This window comes from Pan troglodytes, chromosome 1 (assembly GCF_028858775.2).
Source record: "Pan troglodytes isolate AG18354 chromosome 1, NHGRI_mPanTro3-v2.0_pri, whole genome shotgun sequence".
NCBI lineage: Eukaryota > Metazoa > Chordata > Mammalia > Primates > Hominidae > Pan > Pan troglodytes.
In genome coordinates this window covers 28,230,870-28,258,309 of record NC_072398.2, presented here as the reverse complement: position 1 = coordinate 28,258,309, position 27,440 = coordinate 28,230,870, and the positions used below count along the sequence as shown (strand labels likewise).

Sequence of the window (27,440 nt, the reverse complement as noted above, 5' to 3'; positions counted from 1 at the left end):
GAATGTTGAATATTGGCCCCCACTCTCTTCTGGCTTGTAGGGTTTCTGCAGAGAGATCCACTGTTAGTCAGATAGGCTTCCCTTAGTGGGTAACCTGACCTTTCTCTCTGGCTGCCCTTAACATTTTTTCCTTCATTTAAACCTTGGTGAATCTGATGATTATGTGTCTTGGGGTTGCTCTTCTCGAGGAATATCTTTGTGATGTTCTCTGTATTTCCTGAATTTGAATGTTGGCCTGCCTTGTTAGGTTGGAGAAATTCTCCTGGATAATATTCTGAAAAGTGTTTTTCAACTTGATTCCATTCTCCCCGTTACTTTCAGGTACAACAGTCAAACGTAGATTTGGTCTTTTCAGATAGTCCCATATTTCTTGGAGGCTTTGTTCATTTCTTTTCATTCTTTTTTCTCTAATCTTGTCTTCTCACTTTATTTCATTGAGTTGATCTTCAATCTCTGATATCCTTTCTTCTGCTTGATCAATTTGGCTATTGATACTTGTATATGCTTCACAAAGTTCTCGTGCTGTGTTTTTCAGCTCCATAAGGTCATTTATGTTCTTCTCTAAACTGGTTATTCTAGACAGCAATTCACCTAACCATTTTTCAACGTTCTTAGCTTCCTTGCATTCGGTTAGAACATGCTCCTTTAGCTCAGAGGAGTTTGTTATTACCCACCTTCTGAAGCCTACTTCTGTCAGTTTGTCAAACTCATTCTCCATCCAGTTTTGTTCCCTTGCTGGTGAGGAGTTGTGTTCCTATGCAGTAGAAGAGGCATTCTGGTTTTTGGCGTTTTCAGCCCTTTGTGCTTGTTTCTCCCCATCTTTGTGGATTTAACTACCTTTGGTTTTTGCTGTTGGTGACCTTCGGATGGGGTCGCTGAGTGGATGTCCTTTTTGTTGATTTTGCTATTTTCCTTTCTGTTTGTTAGTTTTCCTTCAAACAGTCAGGCCCCTCTTCTGCAGGTCTGCTGAAGTTTGCTGGTGGTCCACTCCAGACCATTTGCCTGGGTATTGCCAGCGGGGGCTGCAGAACAGTACAGATTGCTGCCTGTTCCTTCCTCTGGAAGCTTCGTCCCAGAGGGGCACTTGCCAGATGCCATCGAGAGCTCTCCTGTATGAGGTGTCTGTCCGCCCCTACTGGGGGATGTCTCCCAGTCAGGATACACGGGGGTCAGGGACCTACTTGAGGAGGCAGCCTGCCCCTTATCAGAGCTTGAACACTGTGCTGGGAGATCTGCTCTTCTCTTAAGAACTGTCAGGCAGGAATGTTTAAGTCTGCTGAAGATGTGCCCACAGCTGCCCCTTTCCCCAGTTTCTCTGTCCCAGGGAGATGGGTGTTTTATCTATAAGTCCCTGACTGGGGCTGCTGCCTTTTTTTCAGAGATGCCCTGCCTAGAGAGGCAGTCTGGCTGCAGTGGGCTTGCTGAGCTGCGGTGGGCTCTGCTCAGTTCAAACTTCCTTGCGTCTTTGTTTACACTGTGAGGGTAAAACTGCCTACTGAAGCCTCATCAATGGCAGACACCCCTCCTGCCACCAAATTTTAGCATCCCAGGTTGACCTCACAATGCTGTGCTAGCAGCAAGAATTTCAAGCCAGTGGATATTAGTTTGCTGGGCTCCGTGGGGGTGGGACCCCCCGAGCCAGGCACCAGAGGGAATCTCCTGGTCTGCCGCTTGTGAAGACTGTGGGAAAAGCGCAGTATCTGGGTCAGAGTGCACTGTTCCTCCCGGTATAGTCTCTCATGTCTTCCCTTGGCTAGGAATGGGAAATCCCCTGACCCCTTGCACTTCCCAGGTGAGGTGACACCCTACCCTGCTTTGGCTTGCCCTCCATGGGGCTGCACCCACTGTCCAACCAATCTCAATGAGATGAACCATGTACCTCAGTTGGAAATGCAGAAATCACTTGCCTTCTGCATCAATCTCACTGGGAGCTGCAGACTAGAGCTGTTCCTATTCGGCCATCTTGGCAGCAATGATAGGTTGTCTTTCATTTTATTAATGATGTCTTTTGAAACACAGAAGTTTTAATTTTGATAAAGTCCAATTTGTCTTTTTTATTGTATTTTGATGAATGTCTAAAAAATCAATGCCTAATACAAAATCACAAAGATTTACTGCTATGTTTTCTTCTAATAGTTTTATAGTTGTATTGTATATATTTAGGCAAATGATCCATTTTGAATTAATTTGTATATATGGTGTGAGGTAGGGCAACAGCTTCATACTTTTGCAGGTAAATATCCAGTTATCACACACCATTTATTAAAAGGACTATTCTTTCCCCATTAAATTGACCTGCAAATATTGTAAGAAACCTATTGATCAGTGTAAGATTTTATTTCCATACTCTCAATTCTATTGTATTCATTAATATGCCTGTCTTCGTGCCAGTACCACACTGTCTTGATTTCTGTAGCTTTGCAGTAAGATTCAGGAAGTGTGAGCACTCTAACTCTGTTTGTGTTTTTCAAGGCTGTTCAGGCTATTTAAATAATTGTTTGGGTTTTTTCCTTTATTCTATTAAGGAGGTGTATTATTTGTTTAATTTTAGTATGTGGTAACAACCATGCATTCCTGGGATGAATCTCACTTGGGAATAGTGTATAATCTCACTTATATGTTGCTGGATTAAATTTGCTAGTATTTTGTTGAGGATTTTTGCATCTATATTCATAGGAAATATTGTGTAATTTTTTTGATTGTGTCATCTTTGTCTGAGTTTGATATAAAAATACTGGCCTCATAGAATAAACTGGGAAGTATAACCTCTTCTTTTATTTTTTGAAGATTTTGGGAAGGACCAGTGTTAACACTTCTTTAAACATTTGGTAGAATTCACCCGTGAAGCTATCTGGTCCTTAACTTCGTGGCAAGATTTTTTGTGGGAAGTGTTTTAATTACTAATTCAATCTCTTTATTCATTATGTGTCTACTCAAATATTCTGTTTCTTCTTGAGTCAGTTTTGGTAGTTGTGTTTTTCCAGAAATCTGTTCATTTAATCTATTTTGTTTAATTTGTTGGCATACAATTGTTCATTATAATCATAATTCTTTTTATTTCTGTAAGTTAGTAGTAATGTCTCATTCCTGATATTGGTAATTGAGTCTTTTCTCTTTTTTTCCTGGTCAGTGTAGCTAAAGGTTTATCAACTTTATTTACCTTTTTGTAGAGTCAACTTGGTTTGATTAATTTTCTCTATTGTTTTTCTATCCCCTAATATACTTATTTATACTCTAATATTTATTATTTTCTTCATTCTACTTGCTTTGGATTTAGCTTTCTCTGCTCTTTTATTCTTCAGGATCTTTAGGTGAAAGGTTTGCTTTTAAGAGATTTCTTTAAAAAAAAATAGGTGTTTACCTCTAAGCAGTGCTTTGGTTAAATTTTGGAAGTTTTGGTTTGTTGTGTATACATTTTTTATTCACCTTAAAATATTATCTAATTTCCTTTGTGATTACTTTTTTGACCCATTGATTACTTAGGAGTATATTGCTTAATTTTCACATATTAGTGAATTTTCCAACTTCTTTCTGTTATTAATTTCTAATTTCATGTGGTTGGAGAACATACTTTTTATGATTTAAATCCTTTCAAATATTTTGAGATTTATTTTATAGCTTAACATGTGATCTAGTCTGGAGAGTGTTCCATGTGCCCTTGAGAAGCACACATATATTCTGCTGTTGTTGGGTGAAGTGTTTCGTAGAAATGTGTTGGGTCTGATTGGGTGTGGAATAGTCTAGTCTTTAATTTTCTGAGGGATCTTTGGTCTAGCTGTTCTATTCATTATTAAAAGTGGGATATTGAAGTATCCAACTGTTATTGTTTAATTATCTATTTCTTCTTGCAATTCTGCCAATTTTTGCTACATGCATTTTGGAGCTCCGTTGTTAAGTGCATATATGATTATAATGATATCTTCTTGATGGATTGACCTCTTACTCATAATAAACTGTTTCACTTTGGCTCTAGTAATAATTTTTGTTTTAACTTCTATTTTGTGTAATGTTAATATAGCCACTACATCTCTCTCAATATTGTTTTCACGCTATAGCTTTTCCCATTTTTACTTTCAATCTTTTTGTGTCTTTAAAACTCAAGTGTGTCTTTTGTAGATAGCATAGTTGGATCAATTTTGTAAAATCCATTGTGCCAATTTTTACTTCTTTATTGGAGTATTTAATCCATTTACATTTAATGTAACTAAGATAAGATTTATACCTGCCATTTTGTTGTTTTCTACATGTCTCATGTTTTTGTTCCTCTATTCCTCCATTAGTGTATTATTTTGTTTTAGATATTTTCTAGTGTACCATCCTAGTTATATTATGTGTTTCATATGTATATTTGATTACAATTAGCATCTTGTAACAATCAAATTTGAAGTAATATTAACTCAATTTTCAATAGTGTACCAAAACTTTACTCCTATATAGCTCTCCTTTGTGGCATTATCATCATACAAATTACATCTCTATACATCATAAGCCCCTCAACACAATTTTATGATTATTGCTTTATGCAGTAATCTTTTAAGTAATATAGAAGAATTACAAACCAAAATTACATTTATATTGTCTTTTATTTTTACTTATGTAGTTGCCTTTACCAGTGCTTTTTATTTTTTTCATGTGAATTCTAGTTACCATCTAATGTCATTTTATTTCAGCTTTAAGAACTCCCTTTACTATTTTTTTTTTTTTGTAGGGCATGTCTGCTAGTGATGATTCTCTCAGTTTTTGTTGACTTAGGAATGTTTTAATTTCTATTTCGTTTTTGAGGGATATTTTTGGTGTCTACAGTATGATTTTTTTGACAAGTTTTTCTTTCTACACATTAAATATGCCATCCCATTGTCTTCTGGCCTCCACGGTTTCTAAGAGAAATAAGAAATTTGCTGTTTATCTGATTGAGAATTCTTTATATGTGATAAGTTGCTTCTTACTTGCTGTCTTCAAGAATGTCTTTGTCTCTCAACAGTTTAATTATGATATGTCTAGGTACAGGTCTCTTATACTTCATTGAGCTTCAGCTACATTGGCTGTGTGGATAAATGTTTTTTCCTAAAATCAAATTTGAGAAGTTTTCCTTCAAATATTCTTTGTGCCATTTCTTTCCTTTCCTTCTTGGACCCTCATTATGCACATGTTGGTGCAATTGGTGATGTCCCATAAGTCTTTGAGTTCCTGCTCATTTCTCTTCATTAATTTTTATTTCTGTTCTGCAGACTGGATAACATCTACTGACCCATCTATAAATCCACTGTTTTTTTTTTTCTGCCAGCTCAAATCTGCTATTGAGCTCCTCTAGTGAATATTTTATTTTAGTCATTGTACTTTTTGACTCCAGAATTTCTATTTGGTTCTTTTAAATAATTCCTATTTCTTTATTGACATTCTTTATTTGGTGATACATCATTCTCACATTTTCCTTTAGTTCTTTGAACATATTTATAATAGCTGATTTTAAGACTTTTCACAGTAAGTCCAATGTGTGGACTTTCTCTGGGACAGTTTCTATTGACTACTTTATTTTCTTGAGTATGGGGCATACTTTCCTGTTTCTTTGTATGTTTTTTTTTTTTTCTTTTTGAGATGGAATCTCGCTCTGTCGCCCAGGCTGGAGTGCAGCAGCACGATCTCAGCTCACTGTAAGCTCCGCCTCCTGGGTTCAAGCAATTCTCCTGCCTCAGCCTCCTGAGTAGCTGGGACTACAGGCACCCGCCACCACACCCGGCTAATTTTTTTTTTTTTTTTTGGATTTTTAGTAGAGATGGGGTTTCACCGTGTTAGCCAGGATGGCCTCGATCTCCTGACCTTGTGATCCACCTGCCTTGGCCTCCCAAAGTGTTGGGATTACAGGGGTGAGCCACCACGCCTGGCCTGTTTGTATGTCTTGTAGCATTTGTTTGTTTTAGAGATGGTATCTTGTTGTGTTGCCCAGGCTAGTCTCAAACTCCTGGCCTCAAGGGATCCTCCCTCTCACCTCAGTCTCCCAAGTAGCTGGGACTGCAGGCACACTTCACCATGCCCTGTGCGTGTGTGAGTGTGTGTGTGTGTGTGTGTGTGTGTGTGTGTATTTAACTCAACATTTTAAACAATATAACGTGACAACTCTGGAAAGCAGATCCCTCCCCTCAACAGGGTTTGTTATATTTATTATTTGTTATTGTAGTTGTTTGTTTAGTGACTTCTCTGAGCTAGTTGTATAAAGTCACTGTTCTTTTTCACATGTAGCCACTGAGGTCTCTGTTTGGTTAGCTTACCATTCAACAAATTATTGGACAGAGATTTCCTTATGTGTCTTGCACCAATAACTCTTACCACCTTTGTCAAGAGACTCTGTGTATGTGTTCGGAGTGCAACTTTAATGGTCTTGCAAGCAGATTACAAGTAAATGTTAGCCTTTATTGTGTGCCTTTGCATAGCCTCAATTTCAGTCAGAGGTGAGTGATTAGGGCCTCTTTAGGTTTTGGGTGGCATCTGCACAGCTCTGCATATGTACATCATCTTCTAAATTCCCAGGAATATGTCAGAATTTTACAAAGCCTCCTCAGGACAGTTTATTCTCCAGCCTATCTTTTTAACTTTTTTGTCAACTTCTTGTTTGTCCTCAACTGTTATTGCAGCCACAGGCAGCTGCAATGTGAAAATCATTGCTCATTATTTTGACCAATGCCCCTAGCCTCTGAGTTAGGTGAAATAAAAGTCAGTCCTGCAAGTGAGGGTCTTCAGAGAGCTGCCAGAGAGATCAAAGAGGGACAATTCTCTGGGGATGAGACTTTTGGGTACCTCCAAAACTATCCCCCTCACCCCCATCTCCCGGCTCTAGTTACTGCTAGGCTGCTGGTTTTCATAATACCACGATGGTGAAGCTGTTGGCTTTCAGATTTTCATGATACCATGACGGTGAAGCTGTTGGCTTTCAGAGCTATCACTAAAACTGAGGAGACAGAAATCAGAATACAGCAGGTGAAAATGCTACAAATCTTATCACTTTTACCAAGATTCTGCCATTTTTCTCGAACAAACACTTTTCAAATTGTTACGAGGTTTTGGTTAATTTCCAGAGTTCTGAAAAAGTTGATTCCTGACTCTACTTCCAGTGTTCTTGTTGCTTTTATAGAGGACTGGATTTGTTTTGTCCATTGGCTTTGTCCCATTATTCTTCCTAGCTTTGTTGCACTGCATACTTGGTATGATATTAATACCTTCTACATCTCCATCTAAATCGTAGACACCAGTGTTGCCCAAGAGTGGACCAGCAACAGTTTGAGGCATATTCCTCAGATTGAACCAACCCCTCTGGGTTCATGTCAGTTACCGGGGGGCAAGGTTGAAGCATTCAATCAATGAGCGTCACATCATTAATCCATATTTCATCATCTTCTCCTAAAGTCTAATATGCAGCCACTGTTAAGTGTTTTGCTTATGTCAAAATGCAGTTTTCCAGTGTTATTACTCTTACTTCTTAATTCTCTTATCCTGCTTTATTTTTCTCCCAGCATTTTTTCCCTGTTAACACATATCTAGCCACTTTTTGCCTGCTTCACCACTAGAATGCATGCTTCTTGAAAGCCAGAAGTTTTGTTTTGTTTTGTTTTACTCGGTTGCCAGTATCTAGATGAACTCCTGGCATATAGTACCTGGCTCAATACATTATTTGTGAATGTAATGAATGAATTAATCAACTTAATAACCTTTTTAGAAAAAAAGTTATTAATTTAACATAACTTGTTATTTAAAAACAATCTGTATTGCTTCAGTGGAATCCTATAAACCTTTCAAAAAGCAGACAATTAATGTACTTGATACTCCAGTCCAAAATTTCCAGGGAACAATATATTTACTAATCTGAAGTTTAAAACCCCTTTAAAATTAGGCCTATTTTTTGCCTCTAGGTTTTGGCATCTCTCTTATTCCTCACAAATTCCCAAAGATATAGTTAACAGTGAATCTAAGATCACATCAGAAAGTTTTTTAGTACTTTGGGATTAAAAAGTAGTAAACCAGAGCTCTCAAGGACTAAACTAATTTAAAGCAACTGCTTTTTCAAAAAAGTTCTTTCAAGGAAGAGGGAATAGTAAAAGCATGTACTATAGTGAAATTTCAAATTTACCTTCATTGTTTAAAAATTATTTATAATTTCAAAAACATTCTCCCTGAATAAGAAGATCTAAGTAAACTAAGAGTTGGATAACTCTTATTTCTCTCTGTTATCAGCGATCGCATCATTTTCACTGAAACCTGGTACTTTTTCATCCTTCTGTGTAGGCACAGATTTAAAAGTCCCATTTGCTACCAGTCACATACTTTACAAGTCTAACTTCACTATGGGCTCTAGGCATTCTGCAAGTACACTTAGAGGTTCCTGCCACTCTCTTGACTTTGTCTTTGTAAACTCCGGTTTTGCTTTTTTAAAGATTGAAGCCTATTGAAGAGCCCCCTGTGCAGCCATGTGGGCTTCTTTGGATGCCTCACTTTTCCACTGGGATTATAGACAGTTGTTAGGTCTGGATTTGGGTTTGAGAATCCCCCAGTCTCTCCAAGACCTATTCCCCATTACTGTCTCCAGCCATAGGATTAATATTACATCGTTCACATGATAGCTCTGTAAACACCCAAATTTTCCTCTATTTCTTAAGTAACATCCAACATAACAAGTCTACTGAGGTATTCCTGCTTTAAAAAATCAAACTGCTGGCCGGGTGCCGTGGCTCATGCCTATAATCCCAGCACTTTGGGAGGCCGAGGTGGGTGGATTATTTGAAGTCAGGAGTTCAAGACCAGCCTGGCCAACATGGTGAAACCCCGTCTCTACTAAAAATACAAAAATTAGTCAGGCATGGTGGCAGGCGCCTGTAACCCCAGCTACTCAGGAGGCTGAGGCAGGAGAATCGATTGAACCTGGGAGGCAGAGGTTGCAGTGAGCCAAGATCATGCCACTGCACTCCAGCCTGGGCGACGGAGTGAGACTCTATCTCCACAAACAGAAACACCAAACTGCTTTCATAATGGAACTTATGTTGAAAGCATTAAGAAGAGGAATTTATTGAAAATAACACAGTGAACACAGTGAAAATAACACAGTGAATACAATAAAAATAACATTACAACCAAGTTTATCAAAGAATTATATTAAACATGTTTCAGTTGGGCACAGTGGCTTACGCCTGTATTCCCAGCACTTTGCAGGGCTGAGGTGTGCAGATCACTTGAACTCAGGAATTTGAGACCAGCCTGGGCAATGTGGTGAAACCACTTCTCCACCAAAAAAAAAAAAAAAAAAAAAAAAAATTAGTCAGGTGTGGTGGTGCATACTTGTTGTCTCTGCTACTTGGGAGGCTGAGGTGGGCAGATTGCTTGAGCCCAGGAGGTCAAGGCTGCAGTGAGCCTTGAGCATGCCACTGCACTCCATCCTGGACAACAGAGTGAGACCCTGACTCAAAAAAAATTATTATTATCATACGAAACATATAGTTCAAGGCAAACTATAATGAAGAGTTGTGATTATCAATTCCTGCTCATCATAGAATCAACCACGGATATTTGGTTGCAGCTAAGTGTCACTGCCTCTACTTCACCATTTTTTTTTTAACAGTTTTAACTTATTTGGCCTTGGGAGGGTTAACTGGGAAGAACTGAAAAGGAAAGCAAGCAGAGTGAGATCTCAGCTGTCAGGAAAGGTAGGTAGTCATATGCACAGAGCAGGCCATTGCCGCATGCAGAAACTGGGATCTCCTGCTAACTATAGAGTTTGCTCAAGCAATTATGGAGGCTGAGAAGTTTCATGATCTGCTGTCTACATGCTGGAGACCCAGGAGAGCTGATGGTGTAGTTCCAGTTTGAGATGGAAGGCCTGAGAATCAGGAGAACTGATGGTGTAAATTCCAGTCCCAGTGCAGGAGAATACCAATATCTCAGCTTGAAAACAGGTAGAGAGAGTAAATTCTCCTTACTCAGCTTTTTGTTCTATGTAGGCCTCCAATGGATTGGATGAGGCCTACTACCCACACTGGGGAGAGAAATCTGCTTTACTCAGTCTGCCAACTCAAATGTTAATGTCATCCAGAAACACCCTCATAGACACACCCAGAATCATGTTTATCTGGGCATCCCATGGCCAAGTCAAGTTGACACAAAAATTAAACATTAACAATGAGCAAGGAGCCTAGTGGCTAAAAATCCAGCCTCAAATCCAATGTGCCCTACTTACTGTGACCTTAGGTAAGTTACTTAACCATTCTAAGCCTCCCTTACCCCCAAGTAAAATGGAAATAATGATAGCACCTTCCTGAGCTTGTTTTTAGAAGCACATGAGAGAGGGTCAGGTCCAGTGGCTCATGCCTGTAATCCCAGCACTTTGGGAGGCTAAGATGGGAGGATCACTTGATGCCAGGAGTTTGAGACCAGCCTGGGCAACATAGTGAGACCCCATCTCTAAAAATAAAAAATAAAAAAAATTAGAATCACATGAGATAATGTCTGTAGAGTGCTTAGCAGAGTGCATGGCCCTAGAACTCACCATTTCTCTCTATCTAGGCATGAAGAAAGGAGATTCTCAACCAGAGAGGTTGGCAGTAAGTTTGAAAAATTCTAAGAAATTTCAGAAGATTCTATATGACCTTGACGACTAAAATCATATTTGTTATAGGGGAGGGAAGAGAAGCAAAGGAGTGAGGAGAGCAACTGAAAGCCTCTTACTTTCCAGCAGACCAGAATAACAAGGAACACTATGTCTGCTTTGAGGCTCCCTGCTGTCAAGGATGCCTGCTTCTGGGGTCTGCATAGAAACCTCTTAAAATCTGCTCACAGGCTTCTTAAGCTCCTGCCTCTTGAACACCTCACATGTCATGCTTCCTGTGGAAATCTCCATTGCACATGGCTGCTGTGGGAAAAAGTGTAGGGTGGGGAGATGAGGGTAATACTAGAGAGAGCAATGAAGCATTGGAAGCTGAGAGGCATTCTCAGATCCAGAGGGTCATAGAGATTGAAGTCAGGGCTTTGATGGCAACCAAAATAGACTGCTTTCCAGCTGCAACGGAAAAAGGTGACCGGGATGTTATGATGGAGGGCAAGGAGGGTGGGTGAGAAGGTTTAGATAAATGCCTTCCTAGGCAAACTGCATCTAGTTGGTTGGATATTTTAAATAGTCAAAATGATTTACTTTTATTAGTGCAAAGACAAAACTGAATATAAACTGAGGGATTTATTTTCATTTGCAGATGTGAATTGGACACAGTATCATGCTACTTGTTGAATTCTGATTTGGAGCATCCACCCAAATCAAATTTGGGCCTCATTTGGGTAGATGCCCAAACTAGAATTTAACAAGTGGCATGATACTGGGAGGCAAGGAAGTCTCCACATTTAATGCTGAGGAGAGAAAGAAATTTCAGGACAGGGAAGTGTGTCTGAGTTAGATATACTTCTTTTCTCCAGCTCCCTGTTTGAAATCAGTACACATTCTGATTGAGGGCAGAGAGTTTTTCCTCTAAATAAACCATTTCCCCTGAAGAAATTGGCTGGATGGTATAATACCGGTTGATGAACCAGAAAACCTAGCCTCTGTTCCCTCCAACACCATTTCCCAACTACGTCACCTTGGGCAAGCCACTTAACCTTTCTGAGGATCAACTTCCTAAAGTCAAATGGGATAATAATCCCTCGTCGGCATCCTACAGTTGGTTATTTTAAAAAAGTGAGATAATAAATGTGAATTGACCTTAAGATCTGTAAAATGTACACAGTATTATTCCTGAACCATGACTGCTTCCCTCGCCCGGTCTAGTGATTTTAAGCACACAATACAAGATCTTCCCATATTGTTGCAATATGGAAGGAAACAGCTGCTAGTCAAAGCCAATTTTAGAAACCTGCATTTTTGCAAAAGGAAGAGTCAACTTTCATCATAACAATGTTGCTGGCACAGGATGGTTACTGCCATAAAACAATGTAGAGATGGTCCAGCAGGTGTCAGCAGAGAACCAACTTTCAGTACTAGGTGGGCTCCTCCAGGGAGGGAGAGGCCTGGGCCTGGTGGGCTGGGACAGGGCTGGGGGGACTCCGTCATTAAATCCAGGGCTGTCCCAGTTCTGGCGGGGGCTGGTAGGCAGATTGGGACCACTGAGATGGGGACAACAACCCATTGGCTTTATCTGCAAAATCCCTCTCATTGGCTCCAGGATCCTCTCCCTTCAGAAGATCCCTTCCCATGACTGTTTTTTAGTCTGGGCCTGAGTCCCTCTTCTGGCCTTAGAACCTGTGCTCTAACTTGAAAACCTGTCTCACGGGGAAGAAGGTTTATTTGTTTGTTTAGAGAAATACTGCTTTGGGAATGCCTTTCATCCCTGTCTGTTTTGGATATATGATTTTCACCTACTCCTCCTTCTCCTACCTTAACAACCAGCCATTCAGATTCAATAATTCAGGCAACAAATCCAAGGTGAGTGGCTAATGTATGGGAAGTGGGAGAGCACTGTTTACAGCTACTAAATAGAAGCCCGTGCAATGAAGTATGTAAGCTCATATATGCTACAGATAGTCTCTCATATTTTACTCTTATGATTTCATTGCAAATGTATATGAGTCTGTTATAATGTGCCATGTTGAAATGGGTTCTGCCATAGGTTTTATGAGATTTGGGGTCTTTCTTGGCTGGATGTAGAGAGGATGACTTGGAGAGGCAGAGAAGCAGCTCTTTGAAACAGGAGCAAATCCCAAACTGCCTGCCTTCCCTCCCCTCCACATTTCTAAGATTCCCAGAGAGAGAGAGAGAGAGAGAGTGTGTGTGTGTGTGTGTGTGTGTGAGAGAGAGAGACAGAGAGAGGTACATATATGTAAAGTGGTATATCTTAGTAGTGAGGAAGGGAAATATGTGAGAAGCTCTATGAGAGGAAAGGGCAAATGGAATCAGAGCCAAAAGCCTGTCTGAAACTTTGGAGCAAGACCTATGGATAAAGTTCAAGGGCAGGGCCACAGCCAAATAGAGAGCTGGCCACCTGCAAATCTGCCACATCTGGGAAATGGAGAAAAGGAAAAAGAATAAATCAAATAGCTATGGATGCTTGTAGCCCTATTGCATTATTTGCTTTTCCCACCCCATAGCAAAGTCCAATTCTTCTCAAAAACTCAGAAATTCTGGAATAACTCTAAGGTCTCCAAGGAAAGAGAGTTGTGTCCTACTTAGAATAGGCCAAAGTATGCGTGTGTGGGTAGGGGGTGTGTCTATGGGGGATCATTAGAGTCCTAATCTCTAGTATCTGGCACCCACAAAGAACAGAACTCCCATATCCACCGCTAAGTATGACTGCTGGGACCAGTGATCCATAAGTCTCCAGCTGGCAGAAAGACAGGCACAGTATACACAGATTCCTACGCTGCTGCAAATTTATTGAATTCTCAAGTAGCTGGATAAGCTGTGTTTCTTTTTCTTTCTGATTGTAAATATTTAATTATTTACATCTCTTTTCTTGAAGCCAGTAGGTACCATGTTTGCAAGAATATTTGAAATTAAGAGGAGAGGGGTTCCGAAGTCCACAGAGCAACTGCCTTGCACATTATTTTACCCAGAAAGTACAAGAAAAAGCAACACAGATAGCAGATATAGCCAGTTCAAGCCCTTGAAGAGTTATGGTCCTGTAATATACAAGGCCCAGCATTCACTACAATTGACCTGTGCTCAGTGTGGATCTGTGACTCTGGTTTTGGGACAAAAATCTGCACTGATGATTTAAATATGGAGGCTCCAAAGACAGGTAGAACCAAAGGATGGTGAAACCCATCTCTTGCCTCAGTCATTGCATAAGCCCCTGATTTAGGACCCTTTTAAACCCTAAATCACCATAAGCTATATTGTTAAATTATAAAACGAACCTTCTCTGATCTTATCCATTCCCAATATGGTGAAATCGTCTTTGGCTGTGTTTAACTAGGAAAAGTGAAGGGATGAGTTGAAAGCATTAAAAACAGCAGTCAGCATGATCAGAAACCCCAGCCAATGCGACATTTTCCAAAGAAATGAGGCCACAGTTAGGGTCTCCGCTGCGTAGACCAAGCTCAAGTTAATTCGGTTTAGCCAGGCCCTTTTCTTTCCTGTTAGATTCTCAACCCCCATGGCTACCAGGCCCTGGGGAGCCCTCGCCTCTACCCCCAGGACCTCCCTGCCCGGCTCAATAGCTCTGGGCCAGTTCATTTCGCCACAGCCCGGAGCCGCTCGGAAAGCAAAGATTAAAGGGGAAAGTCGCAGCTGTATATTTATATTTTCATTGCTAGAAGGGAATTGATTTCCGTGCATTTATTTTGGTAGTTGTAATACATAAGGGCGGATTTGCGTCACCCGAGCAACTTGCCGGTGGAGATAAAGTTGCACAAATATTGAAAGGGGAAGTGCTAGGAGTCATTATAGAGTTTTTCTCCGGAAGAAATAAGGATTTCTGCAGTATCCTAAAATACTAAGTCCGCTTCTATTTTGAGACCAATCTCGCAGGCACATCCGCTCATTTAGTCCGAGTTTGAGCCCATCAAAAAACAGGAGATGACCTGAACTCCGGCGAGCCCAGGGTTTCCTGCTGCTTTCTTGGTTCTGAAGAGTGGGGAGTAAGGAGGGCGGGAGTCTGCGGGCTCAGAACTCGGCGAGGGGCCTGCAGGGGCCAGGCTTGGGCCTGGGGAAGGGGTAGAGGGGGCGGCGGGGGTCGCTCCAAAGACTTGTATTTCGCGTTTGCCCCCGGGAGCTGGGAGTAAGGCCTTGGATGGCGCCGATGCGGTTGCGAGGAAGCCGAGGCCTGGGAGAGCAAGGGGCGCGCAGGCGAAGTTGCAACTTGCACTCCAGCCGCAGGCCTGGCGGAGAAAGGGACGCTCGCGGCGCCGCGAGGAGTCGGCGGGCCTCGGGGCCTCGCTTTCGCCGCATCTGCCCAGCGCTCCGGGCCTTGAATCTCGGCAGATGCGAGTTGTGGGCGCCTAGGGAACCCCGAGGACTCGCATTCCCCCGGGTCTGTATCCCGTGCCCACCCCGGAGCGTCACAAACCTTGGAAAGGGTGAAAGCTGATAGGGGAGTCTTATTTCTTAAGAGAGAGGGTGAGGGCGCGCGGCGCTGCCTCGGGTAAGGAGTAAATGCACCTCTTTCACAACCGTGAGTTTGGGCTTAGGCTGAGGTCTAAATGTTTGCAGTCAAATTAGAAACGCAATCAAACTGGAAGTGGCACTAGAAAGCAGAGGGCTCACGGCCTCCGCTACGCACACTCCCACCGAAGGCTCACCAGAACCCTCAGCCAGCGCCTCAATTGCCCATGTTGTACTTGTCGCTCCTTTGCCTTCACCTTGACACAGAAAAACTGGTCTTAATACGTCTCTCGCCCCAGGTACCCCTACCTTCAGCCAAACACACCCATCTATCTCTGGAAATAGCACCTCTCTCCTGGCTGCGTGGAGCAGGGGAAGAAAACCTTTCAGTAAAAGAGAGATGGAGAGCGAGAGCGGGAGAGCTGGAGGGCGGGAGGAGGGAGAGAGAGAGGGAGAGGGAGAGATCTTAGTGCTGGCTGATCAGAAGTGATTGATAATTTTCCAGGAGAAAGTCAAAAGCTTAAAAGGATAGCATCTGCATCAAGGGGCTAGAGAAAACACCAGAAATTAATTTTATAAGCCCAAACCCTGAACTCGAGATAGGCATGGCAAGTTCACTTGCTTTTCTGGGTTTATTTGGTGAGGAGCCTTCGTGCTGAAGGGAAATAAAAATGTTACAGAATCCCTGTTAGGAGATGCTTATTAGGGCAATCGAAAACAAAAGTTTTCGTGGTTTCATTATTCGTATTATTTTATTTTCTTCCTGAAAATGTGCAAGAACAGCTCATCTGGGTGGCCTGTGGTTTGTTTGGGAGAGGGGTGGGGAAATTCATTCTGACTATAATTTAAAAGAGAAGAAATTCTTAAAATAGAGATGTCGATGTTGCACAAAACCTCCACCACCACTACCCTGCGTTCTAAAGACCCAAGGCACGAATGGAAGACGTTGACCACCACGCAGCTCCTCCTGCAACCAGGCCCAAGGGGTTCCTGGGGAAGCTGTCACAGAATTGAAAGCAGTATTGAACCCCACGGAAATCTGCTCTTGTGGGCACTTGCAAAACAACGAACCCCACGTGATCCGGAGATGTGGTGGAGGAGCGAGGCTAACATTTCCTACAACCTCCTGCAAAGGATGGAAGCGCGTGCCGCTCTCCCGGCTTTCGGGAGGCAGCCTGTTTTGTAGCCTCTGAGGCTCCGGGGAAAGGTTTGGCTGCGTCTAAGAGACGTTTGGAGCCATCCGTCTTATTTTGTTTGAAAAGTCACTCGTTCAAGTTGTCACTGTGTGACAGCTCAGAATAAAACCAATTTGCGGCCGCCCCTCCTTCTCGCTTCCCGGAGGATCTCCTGGGAGGCACGAGGCGGACGCGGTGCTGAGTTGGGCCGGGACTCAGGGCGGCAACATTTGGGCAAGGGCCCAGGAAAGATGAGGGGCTTTGCCGAGGACACGGACTCCTGGAATAAAAGCAGAATGAGGTCAAGAGAAGGGAAGCAAAGGGGCCAAAGCGCGCTCCGCTCTCCACCGGGAGGCGGGCTTTGCAGAGCCCTAAAGAGTGAGATTACCGTCCCTTCCCCACGCCCCCAACTCGCCCCGGGTGACAAGCGCTTCAGGAAAGCTCCTGTGATCAACCCTCCTTGCCCCGTGGCGGTTCGGAGCTGCAGAAGTTAGAAGAGAGTCAGAGCCCTCCGGAGCGGCTGCCTGGCCCCTACGCAGAGTAGCAAGAAGCACTGCGATGTGCGCTACTAAGCCCACGCGGCCGCAGCAAAAACTTTGGCGTGGCCGGGGCGTGGCTAGGGTCCGGCCAGGCCCCCTCGTTCCTAATTCCCCTCCACTCCCCGCTCCCATTGGTCACGAGGATGACCAATGAGCGCTCGGATCGAGGTCCTACCCCGGGCCTGACTCGAAAGCTCCTGCCAAAACTTTGGGAGTTTTTAGAGACGAGTTTTTTTTTTTTTCTATTACTTTTTCCCCCCCCTAACTAACGGATTATTATTGTTGTTGTTTTAAATTTAGCTCTTAGGGCTTAGCTATTTGGGTTTTCTTGCGGTGTCCGGCTCCCGTCTCCCTGGCTCCCCCGCCCGCCCTGCGGTCCCAGCGCCCCTCGCTCTCCTCCAGCCCGCGAGGAGTGCGGGCGCCGCGCCGCCTTTAAAGCGAGGCCAGGGAGCGAGGCGGTGACCGGCCGAGATCCGGCCCTCGCCTCCTCCCTCGGTGGCGCTAGGGCCCCCGGCCTCTCTTCCTCAGTGCGGGCGGAGAAGCGAAAGCGGATCGTCCTCGGCTGCCGCCGCCTTCTCCGGGACCCGCGCGCCCCTCCCCGCGCGCCCACCCACCCAGTCCGGCTGGACTGCGGCAGCCGCGCGGCTCACCCCGGCAGGATGTTCGCAGCCGGGCTGGCTCCCTTCTACGCCTCCAACTTCAGCCTCTGGTCGGCCGCTTACTGCTCCTCGGCCGGCCCAGGCGGCTGCTCCTTCCCCTTGGACCCCGCCGCCGTCAAAAAGCCCTCCTTCTGCATCGCAGACATTCTGCACGCCGGCGTGGGGGATCTGGGGGCGGCCCCGGAGGGCCTGGCAGGGGCCTCGGCCGCCGCCCTCACCGCGCACTTGGGCTCGGTTCACCCGCACGCCTCTTTCCAAGCGGCGGCCAGATCCCCGCTTCGACCCACCCCAGTGGTGGCGCCCTCCGAAGTCCCGGCTGGCTTCCCGCAGCGGCTGTCTCCGCTCTCAGCCGCCTACCACCACCATCACCCGCAACAACAACAGCAGCAGCAACAGCCGCAGCAGCAACAGCCGCCGCAGCAACAGCCTCCGCCTCCGCCCCGGGCTGGCGCCCTGCAGCCCCCGGCCTCGGGGACGCGAGTGGTTCCGAACCCCCACTACAGTGGCTCTGCCCCGGCCCCCTCCAGCAAAGACCTCAAATTTGGAATTGACCGCATTTTATCTGCAGAATTTGACCCAAAAGTCAAAGAAGGCAACACGCTGAGAGGTAGGTCTTGGGCGGGAGGCTGCAGGCCTCTGACCACTGACCCACTCCCCGGACTCCGGGCTGGCTTGGGGTGCCTTTGAGTGTTTTTACAATTAAGGACAAATCGGTAAAACGGGAGAGAAGAAAACGAATTGTAAGAAAACTACAAAACATTAGGTCTAAAACTCACCTGTTCTATGTAAAACAAACAAAAAATGACTCCAGGGATTCTTTAAAAACACGTCTTAGAATCAATATTTATAAAAGTGGTTGGTGTAATTATCTGCTAACATGACTTTGATCTCTTTAATAATGTATCTAGAGACAGAATTATATTTTCTGACAGCTAAAGCATTTTTGGGAAACACTTTCGCACTTATCTGATTTCTAGTAAAAATTTCACCCAGGAAATGTAAATAATAAACAAAACCGCCTAGATGAGCGGGCAGAGTGGGGCCACCTTGGGGCGGAGGTTTTGCGTCTGTGGCGTTCTTGGAAGACACGTGAAAGTGAGGCCGTAAGCCGATTTATGTAAAGCCTTTGCTTACTATATACATGCATGTGGACGTGAGGGACACACAGGAACTTTTCGTGCGTCGCTCCTTGGCAACTGTTGGGAGAGAGAGGTTTCAGCGCCGAGACGGGTTCTCTCTTGACTTCGCTCAATAAAAGTGAATCCAGGGCAAGGGGAAGGGGAGGAACAAATCAGCGGAGAGTGTGAGTGTGCCCGAGATGTAACCTGCTATCCTTTTCCCTTGTCCCCAGATCTCACTTCCCTGCTAACCGGTGGGCGGCCCGCCGGGGTGCACCTCTCAGGCCTGCAGCCCTCGGCCGGCCAGTTCTTCGCATCTCTAGATCCCATTAACGAGGCTTCTGCCATCCTGAGTCCCTTAAACTCGAACCCAAGAAATTCAGTTCAGCATCAGTTCCAAGACACGTTTCCAGGTACGGAAAAACTCCAGAGTACTGCCTAACGGGCGAGCCGACTAACAGTCAGAAATCTCAGGACTGACGCCTCCAGGGCTGCCACGGTGTCGCAATCTCACAATTGGGGCGGGAGGCTACGGAGTCAGGAGAGAGAAACCGAAAGATTTCTCAGCGAGCTAGCGCTCGCTTCGGATGGTTCCCCTTGAAAAGGGGTAGAGGCGCCTGGAGATCCCAGAAAATGTGTGCGTGGACGGTGGGGTGGGGGGCTTTCTCGAAGTCTTTTCGCCCCAGAGGGCTTGAAAAATGCAGCATCAATGTTGCTTATTAGCATATACACATTTTGGGATGACCTCAAACACTTGTGCTTGGCGAGTTTATGTCTGGGTGCCTGGACACATGCGGGAATAAACACACACACACACACACACACACACACACACACACACACGAGATAATTCAATTCAGGGCTGTCATCATTCAGGCCCAAGGGACATTTTTGTCTACTCTTCGTAGGCCTGATGGCCACGCATGAGGTTTATGTTTTTCTCTTGGAATTAAAGGACAAGCCGCCAGGCTTCTCCACTCCACGCTCGCTTTAGGTCTTCCGACTGTCGTGTAAAATTCCTCCTTAGAGGGGCCATTCGGTGTATGCGCGAAGGGCTTTCTGAATGAGGGTGGAATCGACAGTTAACACGAAACAGTTTCAAGCCTTACGGGGACCCCCAGGCTGGCAGGTCAAGGACTGGACACTGAACGGCCCTCTTGTCTTTCTTCCCTCTGGCTCCCGTTCTGCGGCAGGTCCCTATGCTGTGCTCACGAAGGACACCATGCCGCAGACGTACAAAAGGAAGCGTTCATGGTCGCGCGCTGTGTTCTCCAACCTGCAGAGGAAAGGCCTGGAGAAAAGGTTTGAGATTCAGAAGTACGTGACCAAGCCGGACCGAAAGCAGCTGGCGGCGATGCTGGGCCTCACGGACGCACAGGTAAGGCAGTTCTGGCTCCAGCGCACAGCGCCCTCGGGCGGGCAGCAGCGCACGGCCTAGTCTGGTAGGTCCCCTCCATCCCGGCCGACTGGCCTCCTGCGGTGCAAACGCAAGATCTTGACTTTCAAGAGGCTTTGTGGACTACGCAACTTGAGGCAGGAGAAGAGGAGGGTGGAGATGGGGTGAGGGAGAAGGACCGAGAGAAGAGCTCATCCCCAAGATGTGTGTCAACAAGCACTGCATGTTTATTTTGGCCAACAGGCTAAAGAACCACGGAGAAAGCAAAAGGGCCGCTGGAAATAACACTGATATACTCAACTGTAGTGCAATTCGCTGTAGGAGGCAGTTTATTTCAGAAAAGATAAAAACCCAAAGGCAAGAGATTGTTGTTGGGGTTTTTTCCCTCTCACCCTCCCTCCTTCCTCCTCCTCCTGCTGCTTCTGCTGGATTGTGAAATCCCCAGTTGTGAGGAAGTGAAAATATAATTTCAAACGGAATTAGTTAGCTCCAGGAGGGCAGGGAGTCCGCTTGGAGCGGCCACACATTACAAGGCTTAGGCTCTGAAGAAAATCTGAAGGAAGGGGAGAGGTGAGGGAAAGAAAGAAAGAAAAATGATTCTCTTAGAATACCCAAGAGCATTTCAGCAGGTTCTGCCTATTTGAATTTTTTCAAGACAATAGGAAATGTATTGTGGCTGAATTAATTTTATTCTTTTTCTTAAATTTAAGAACTGGGCTTCCCCACCCCCCACCACCCGAGCTTTGACTGTGGAAGAGTCACTCTTGTGCACCCCATAGCACTGGCTCTGGCTCTGGGGTGCTGATTTTCCCCAGCAGGTCAGAAGCCAGAGGCAGGCTTCTTTTTCTTAGCTCCTTGGTCCCCAAATTGCTGTCTCTGTTTCTTTCTGACCTCCATTACACAACTCTTCTCCCCAGTACACACACACACACACACACACACACACACGAGGAGCCCAGCCGTTTTCCACCAGCTGTGGATGTTATTTTTAAAAGGGAAGCTGGAACTTGTGTGAATGCGTTGGGTCCCCCAGGGGATCGTATATATCTGTATAGATTCTCTGCCCCATCTCTATCCCCTTCCTTAATTTTGCACACATTTAATTCCATTGTTTTCTGAGCCCCCAGGAGAATTTGTTTATCCTTAACAGGGGCAAGGTCCTTATCAGCTCTTGCGTACAAACACACCAAAGAAATGCTGTCTTACTGAAAGCCCAACAATGCCCCCACCCTACTGTGATTAACAGTTTAAAACCCCTTTCCCTTTCTGCTTCCCATGTTTCCTTTTTTGAAAAAAGTATTGCTTTTGTAGGGACTTGCTTTGGGTAGTGGCAGTAGAGGAGAGGGCCAACTTAGAGCAGGAATTCTTAACACTGGCACACCAAACCCTTGACATTGTAAGCAATATCTTGGGCATATGTGTATTTTTCTGGGCTAGGAGTCCATAACTTTAATCAGATTCTCATGGGGGTCCTGACAGAAAAAAAATACATGGATTTAGAGTAGAGAGAGAGTATGTTGGGGGTCGGGTGCAGGAATCTGCCTTTCCAACAGTCACTCAGGTCATTTTAGTCCTGGGGCCTGAGGGTTGCATTTTGAAAACGGTCTTAGTGGGTTCCCTAGGCCAGGATTCCTGGCTTCTTGTGTTCCCCTGGGCTGCCCCTTGGCTCCTGCGCCTACCACAGTGCCTGGTCCTTGGTAGAGTCGCCAAGTAAGCGTTGCTTTTTCACTCAGGGAGGTGGCTTGAGGGTGCACGCGAGTCGGATAGGAGCAAACCTGGGTCTCATCTCGGTGTCTCTTCTTGTCTCCCCGTGTGGCGCGGCGCAGGTGAAGGTGTGGTTCCAGAACCGGCGGATGAAGTGGCGGCACTCCAAGGAGGCCCAGGCCCAAAAGGACAAGGACAAGGAGGCTGGCGAGAAGCCATCAGGTGGAGCCCCGGCTGCGGATGGCGAGCAGGACGAGAGGAGCCCCAGCCGCTCTGAAGGCGAGGCTGAGAGCGAGAGCAGCGACTCCGAGTCCCTGGACATGGCCCCCAGCGACACGGAGCGGACTGAGGGGAGTGAGCGTTCTCTGCACCAAACAACAGTTATTAAGGCCCCTGTCACTGGCGCTCTCATTACCGCCAGCAGTGCTGGGAGTGGTGGGAGCAGCGGCGGCGGCGGCAATAGTTTCAGCTTCAGCAGCGCCAGCAGTCTTAGTAGCAGCAGCACCAGTGCGGGTTGCGCCAGCAGCCTTGGCGGCGGCGGCGCCTTGGAGCTTCTCCCTGCAACACAGCCCACAGCCAGCAGCGCTCCCAAAAGCCCCGAGCCAGCCCAAGGCGCGCTTGGCTGCTTATAGACTGTACTAGGGCGGAGGGGATCCGGGCCTTGCGTGCAGCCTCCAAACCATGGGCTGGGTTTTGTGCTTACTGTATGTTGGCGACTTGATAGGGCAGGAGACGCAGCGTGGAGCCTACCTCCCGACATTCACGCTTCGCCCCACGCTGCTCCGACTGGCTGCAGCGGACACTGCCCAAAGCAGAGGGGAGTCTCAGTGTCCTGCTAGCCAGCCGAACACTTCTCTCCGGGAGCAGGCTGGTTCGACTGTGAGGTGTTTGACTAAACTGTTTCTCTGACTCGCCCCAGAGGTCGTGGCTCAAAGGCACTTAGGACGCCTTAAATTTGTAAATAAAATGTTTACTACGGTTTGTAAAGGCCGCTTGGCTTTGCTGGGGGTTGTTAAGGCCAGAGATCTACAACCGGACCTTAGTCCCGGGGACACTGTAGAATGCAGCAGCTGAAGGTGGGGGGGCTGGAGTTTCAGGGGAAGTGGCTCAACCTCAGAGCCATCTTGTTACAGACATCAGAGATGGGCGTCTGGGTTTAGAGGCTTCTAATTAAGAGATTTCTAGCGCCAACTGCCACTGAAAGTGCCCTCTGAGACCCTGAGTAGCCTGAGAGTGGAGCAGGCCATAGAAACTGTTAGGCCAGTGCAACAGATGGTTTCCCCATTCACAGTATGGACGAAATGAGTTCCTAGAGTACTCAGAGTTGGAATGGGGAAGGCAGTGATGCCAGGCGGGGTCAATCTAGGCACAGCTGTAATCACTATGTGGACACAAAGCGCTGGCCCAGAGCCCTGCACAAACTTTTCCTTGTTCCGGGAGGGGGTAGAGGACAGGTTTGCAATGTTGCTGAGGAAAGGACAGACATGACACAGTGGTTAGAGCTGGAAGCTTGGGTCTTAGAGTGCCAGGGCCCTGGTTGTAAACATGCCAAACAAAGGGGTGACTTCTTCAAGGTTAAGCAGAGGCACAGCCCAGATCAGAACTTGGACTTCCTGGCCTACATGTGGCCACGGATAGAACTATGAAGTTGCATCCTCCATTCCCTCATCCACGCAAAAATTTTCCTTTGCAATTTGGCCACTGGAGGTGCCTAGATGAGCTCTTTCTCCCCAAAGCTGCTGAGAATTCGTGAGGCAGTTTCCCCATCCCACTGCAGCTGGAAAATATGTAGTAAACCTTGACACTGCTACTAGGATGGGCAATTCAAAGATTTTTTGTTTGTTTATTTCTTTTAAAGGTGAAAAGTTAAACCTCTCTCCAAGACCTGTCCTCCTGCTTGTAACTGTGAAATGTCTGGAGTTGCTAAAAGCTCTTTGGGGGGATTTTATAGCAAATAGATTTCTTTGGGAAATCCTGATCAGTCTCAGTGCCAATCTCTTCGGCACTGAGCAAGTGAAGGACACAAGGTCTCTGGCAGACCCAGCATCCAGGCGGGGTGGCCAGTTCTCAGAATGAGTTGAGGAGAGGTGCTGAAGTCAGAGAGCCTAGGACACACCTCAGTCCCTTGGCCAGAGTGGGAAAGTTCTCAGCGGTCCTCTGTCTTGCTTATCTCCTCCACTTTTAGACATTCCCCTGGAGCTCATTCCAGGATCTCTGTTCTCGACTTTTCCATCCAGGGGTGAAGTAGAGGCAGCAGATTGAGCCTTCTTACACTTGCATAGCCAGATACAAGATACAGATAACAAGTCCCAAAGCTAACACATGGATGCAAAGATGATCATTTCCTGACCCAGCCAACCCCCTAAGTCCCCAAATCGAGATGATTCAAAATCAGTGAGAATGGAGTAGGGGCAGAATGACCAGAGTTGTACAATTTAGTCAAGAGAAAAGAAAGAGCATACCACAAGGGACCCCATCTTCAATAGGAACATGAACTAGCTGTTATCCCTAATTGTGTCGCAAGAGTTTCCAGGCCAGGGCAGCCTCCCCACCTGGCCTGGGTGCGGGCCAGGGCTGGGATAGTTCTTCAAGCCTTCCACAGGCTCTGCTGCCAAACTTCAGGATTCCCTCTGTACCTCAGTTTTGTCTGCATTATCGATATAAATTTCCCCTGACCCCACATATTGAAATTCTGGAAGCAGGATATCCCAAGCACATCGAATTTTGAGGCGCTTCAATCCAGCTCTGGCGTTAAGGAGAATAACGCGTCGGCACACACACTTAGCTGAGGAGCGGAGTCTAGGGAAGAAAGTTGGGGAGGGTGGTTTATACAAACCGCACTTTCCCCTGCTCCTCACCTGGCCTGGAGGTTTCCGCCACCGCCAAACCCAGACCGTAGGTCCACGCCCTGGCCCCGGGGCTTTGAACGTGAAGAAAATCATCATCGGGGAATGTCATGATGTGATTTCAGGTAGAATTCTGCCTTATTTAGGCCACCTTTCGCCAGGCCAGGGGGCACGGCAGAGCTGGGGGGCTCAGGGATGAAGTGAGCCGGGGAGGTGAGCACCTGAGGGCGGGAGTCAGAAGGACGAATACCACCCTAGTGCTCGCAGGAGGCGCCCCTGCTTCCGCCACCCCCACCCCCAGTTCCTAGTCAGTTATCACGTGAAGTTCTTGCGGGGCTTTACCCTAGCAGTGGAGTTCTTCCACATTTCATCAGAATCGGAATATCACAAGCCCCGGAAAAGTTACAGTTCATCTGGAAGAAGGGTAGCCACAGGTGGCCAGGAGGAAAGGCTAAAATTTGGCCGGATAGTCCCATCCCAGGGCTGCTCTCTCGACCCCGGGTACTGGGGTCTTCTTGGCAGCGCAAAATGCTAGCAAAGGCGGCCAAGCAGCTCGAAATTCTTCAACCAGGACCTAGAGTTTTCAGACCCGGAAGAGAAGGCCCAGCGCGGACCGTGCGGGGCGCTAGAACCGCTCAGGGTTGAGGCTTGGAGCAGGAGAGAGCGCGCGGGCCCCGGAGCAGAGCAGAGCAGAACAGAGCCGCGGCCCCCGCCCCTCCTGCACACAACCCGAGACTCCAGCCAGCGATTGCTCTTTGAGCAAAGCTTTGCCTAGCCCGCCGAAGTCCCCGCGGCGCGGAGCCCCCCGAAAAAGGCTACCAAGGTGCACAGAGGCTCACAGAGGGATGGTGACCACGGTGCGTTTCCCTTGGGGCGGGGGTAGGGACTCAATACCCATCCCCCATCCCCTCCAACGTGGACGCACACAGACCTGCAGATTCATATAGACACACGAGAGACAGGCAGTCTACTGGCTATTTCAGCACTTTGTGGGTAAAACCACGCGAATAAATTTCCCCGTTCTCCTCCATATGGCAAAGCAGAGAGGAGCCTCTGCCGCCTTATTCAGCCTGTGTGGGTGGGTAGGGCGCTTGTTTCCACAGAGAATTTGCCTAGCGCCAAGTTCCGCGGACTAAACCACTGAAGGCTGGCGCCGCGTTTCTCTCCCTTTTGCCCGCTTCAGTCGAGAGTGGGCATAGACATCCATGCGAGCAGTGTGTCTCCCTCGCCTTCCTGTGCCCAGCCCCCAGCCCGAGGCCAAAGTCGTCAGCCCCCGGGGCAGGTCCAGGCGAGGTCCTGCTTCCAAGGGAGGCTCAGGTCATTATACCAGCCAGGGAGATTTCCCGCTTCTCTCCCTCTACTCCCTGCAAAGAGTCGTGTGGATTGTAGGCGGGCTCAGACTCTGCTTGCCACAAATCCCTCTGACATCCTTTGCACCTCAGAGGCAACCATAAAGGAACTCCAGTCACTCTGGGATCTTTTCTCTGGCTGCCCTCTCTACCCAGGATCTGGAGTTTGATGTTGGCAGGGGATGAACTAGGTTGTGGCCAGCGCAGGGCAGGCACAGTAAGAGCGCCTAGGCTTCTTTTCAAGGTGTCAGAAGCCGAAGAAACAGGAGAGTGAAACCTGGGTTCTCCTGTCTGGGAAGGCAACCGCCAACGAAAGCTTCCGAGTCAGGAGAGGGGTGTGGTAGAAACCAGGGCTTGTAGCAGTGGATTTTCTGCGGGCACCTGGACTTGACTTGATCTGTTGAGCTTTAACCTGTTGAGCTTTAATCTGTTTCCACAGATCTGAACCCACCTCTGCTCAAGCCCACGCCTACCTGAGACTCTCAGTGGGCTGGATGGAGCACGAAACGGGGGAAGAGAAGTCAGAGGCTGAGGTTGATGCAGTCTCCCATCGTTTTCAGGCATCCTAGTCCCCTCTCCGGCTTCTTCCTCCCTTAAGAAGAAAAAGTAGGCAAGCTCAGCCCTCCCCCACGTGATGTAGTGACACCGCTTTAAAGATGACCAAGAGGACCCTAAACATGCTGGGACATCACATTCTCCTTCTTTAGCCTTGTGAGTTGGAAAGGACTGATTGCACACTCCAATGTATTTGTGAAGATGCGAGTTTTAAGGAGGATTTTAACTACAGGTATTTGGGCTAGGGAGGATTTTTTAAAATCCGAAATTTTGATTTAACTCATGCACTCATCTAGCTCACAGCCTCCATTTTTGAGGTCATGATGAGATTGGCTGGCGTCCCAAAGACAAACTAGTTGGCTTTCTCTGAAGCTTCCCTTCACACACTGGGATATTACAACCCACAGTGCCTACCCTCTGCCACAGCCACTCTTGGGGAATCCAGACTGCTTACACAGGGTGGGGAGCACTTTCTAAGATTCCCTTCAACTCAGGTTCTAACAGAGCAGCAGCCTCCACGAGGATCCCTGGGCCCTGAGGACAGGTGAGCTTAGAGAACCCCTGGCCCTTTAATCCCTTCCCTGTCTCTGCCCCCTGTCATTTTAGAAATCAGGAATAGAAGTCTCCACAGGTATGATTGTTCCCAACTCCCTCGTTTTTGGGTTGAAGTAACAGAGGCTGAGAGATGTGAGAATACTTGCCCAAGGTGCCCTGGAGAGTGAGTGCAAGGACCAGGATGGGCCTTGGGTCAGGGCCTCCTGCAGTACACAGGAACATGAAAGCTGGTGCCAGACACTCCTGAGCAACCAGATTCTGATCCAAATTATCAAAGCTCAATGGGTTTTCAAAAAGAGCATGAGGTTCAACCACTGCCTGGGATGTTGGGCTCCCATTAGCTCCTTCTCTTTCCCCTTGGTGGTTCCTGAGGGGTCTGGGAGTCGCAGGTCTGGGACTCCATTGGGTTGATACCCTGCTCTCCACTCTGCACTGACCTAATAGCAATGTTAGCCTTGCTAATAGTGTGTAGGATCCCAGCCA

The 27,440-nt window shown here is 46.7% G+C and overlaps 1 protein-coding gene and 1 long non-coding RNA gene across 2 annotated transcripts in view; one reads left to right on the top strand and one right to left on the bottom strand.

Annotated features, from left to right (window-relative positions):
* The window catches only part of LOC129136060 (uncharacterized), a 51,242-nt gene extending 33,731 nt beyond the window's left edge, over window positions 1-17,511 (bottom strand). The window contains exon 1 of the long non-coding RNA XR_008537346.1: window positions 17,426-17,511. This is a non-coding gene — a long non-coding RNA (uncharacterized LOC129136060). The remainder of the gene's footprint in view (window positions 1-17,425) is intronic.
* Window positions 17,435-22,639, top strand: HLX (H2.0 like homeobox). Its single transcript, XM_525068.7, has 4 exons — window positions 17,435-18,041; window positions 18,786-18,965; window positions 19,746-19,930; window positions 21,775-22,639. The coding sequence occupies exons 1-4, from the start codon at window positions 17,435-17,437 to the stop codon at window positions 22,282-22,284; spliced, it is 1,482 nt and encodes a 493-aa protein (XP_525068.4). The 3' UTR covers window positions 22,285-22,639.
* Window positions 22,640-27,440: the final 4,801 nt, after the last annotated feature.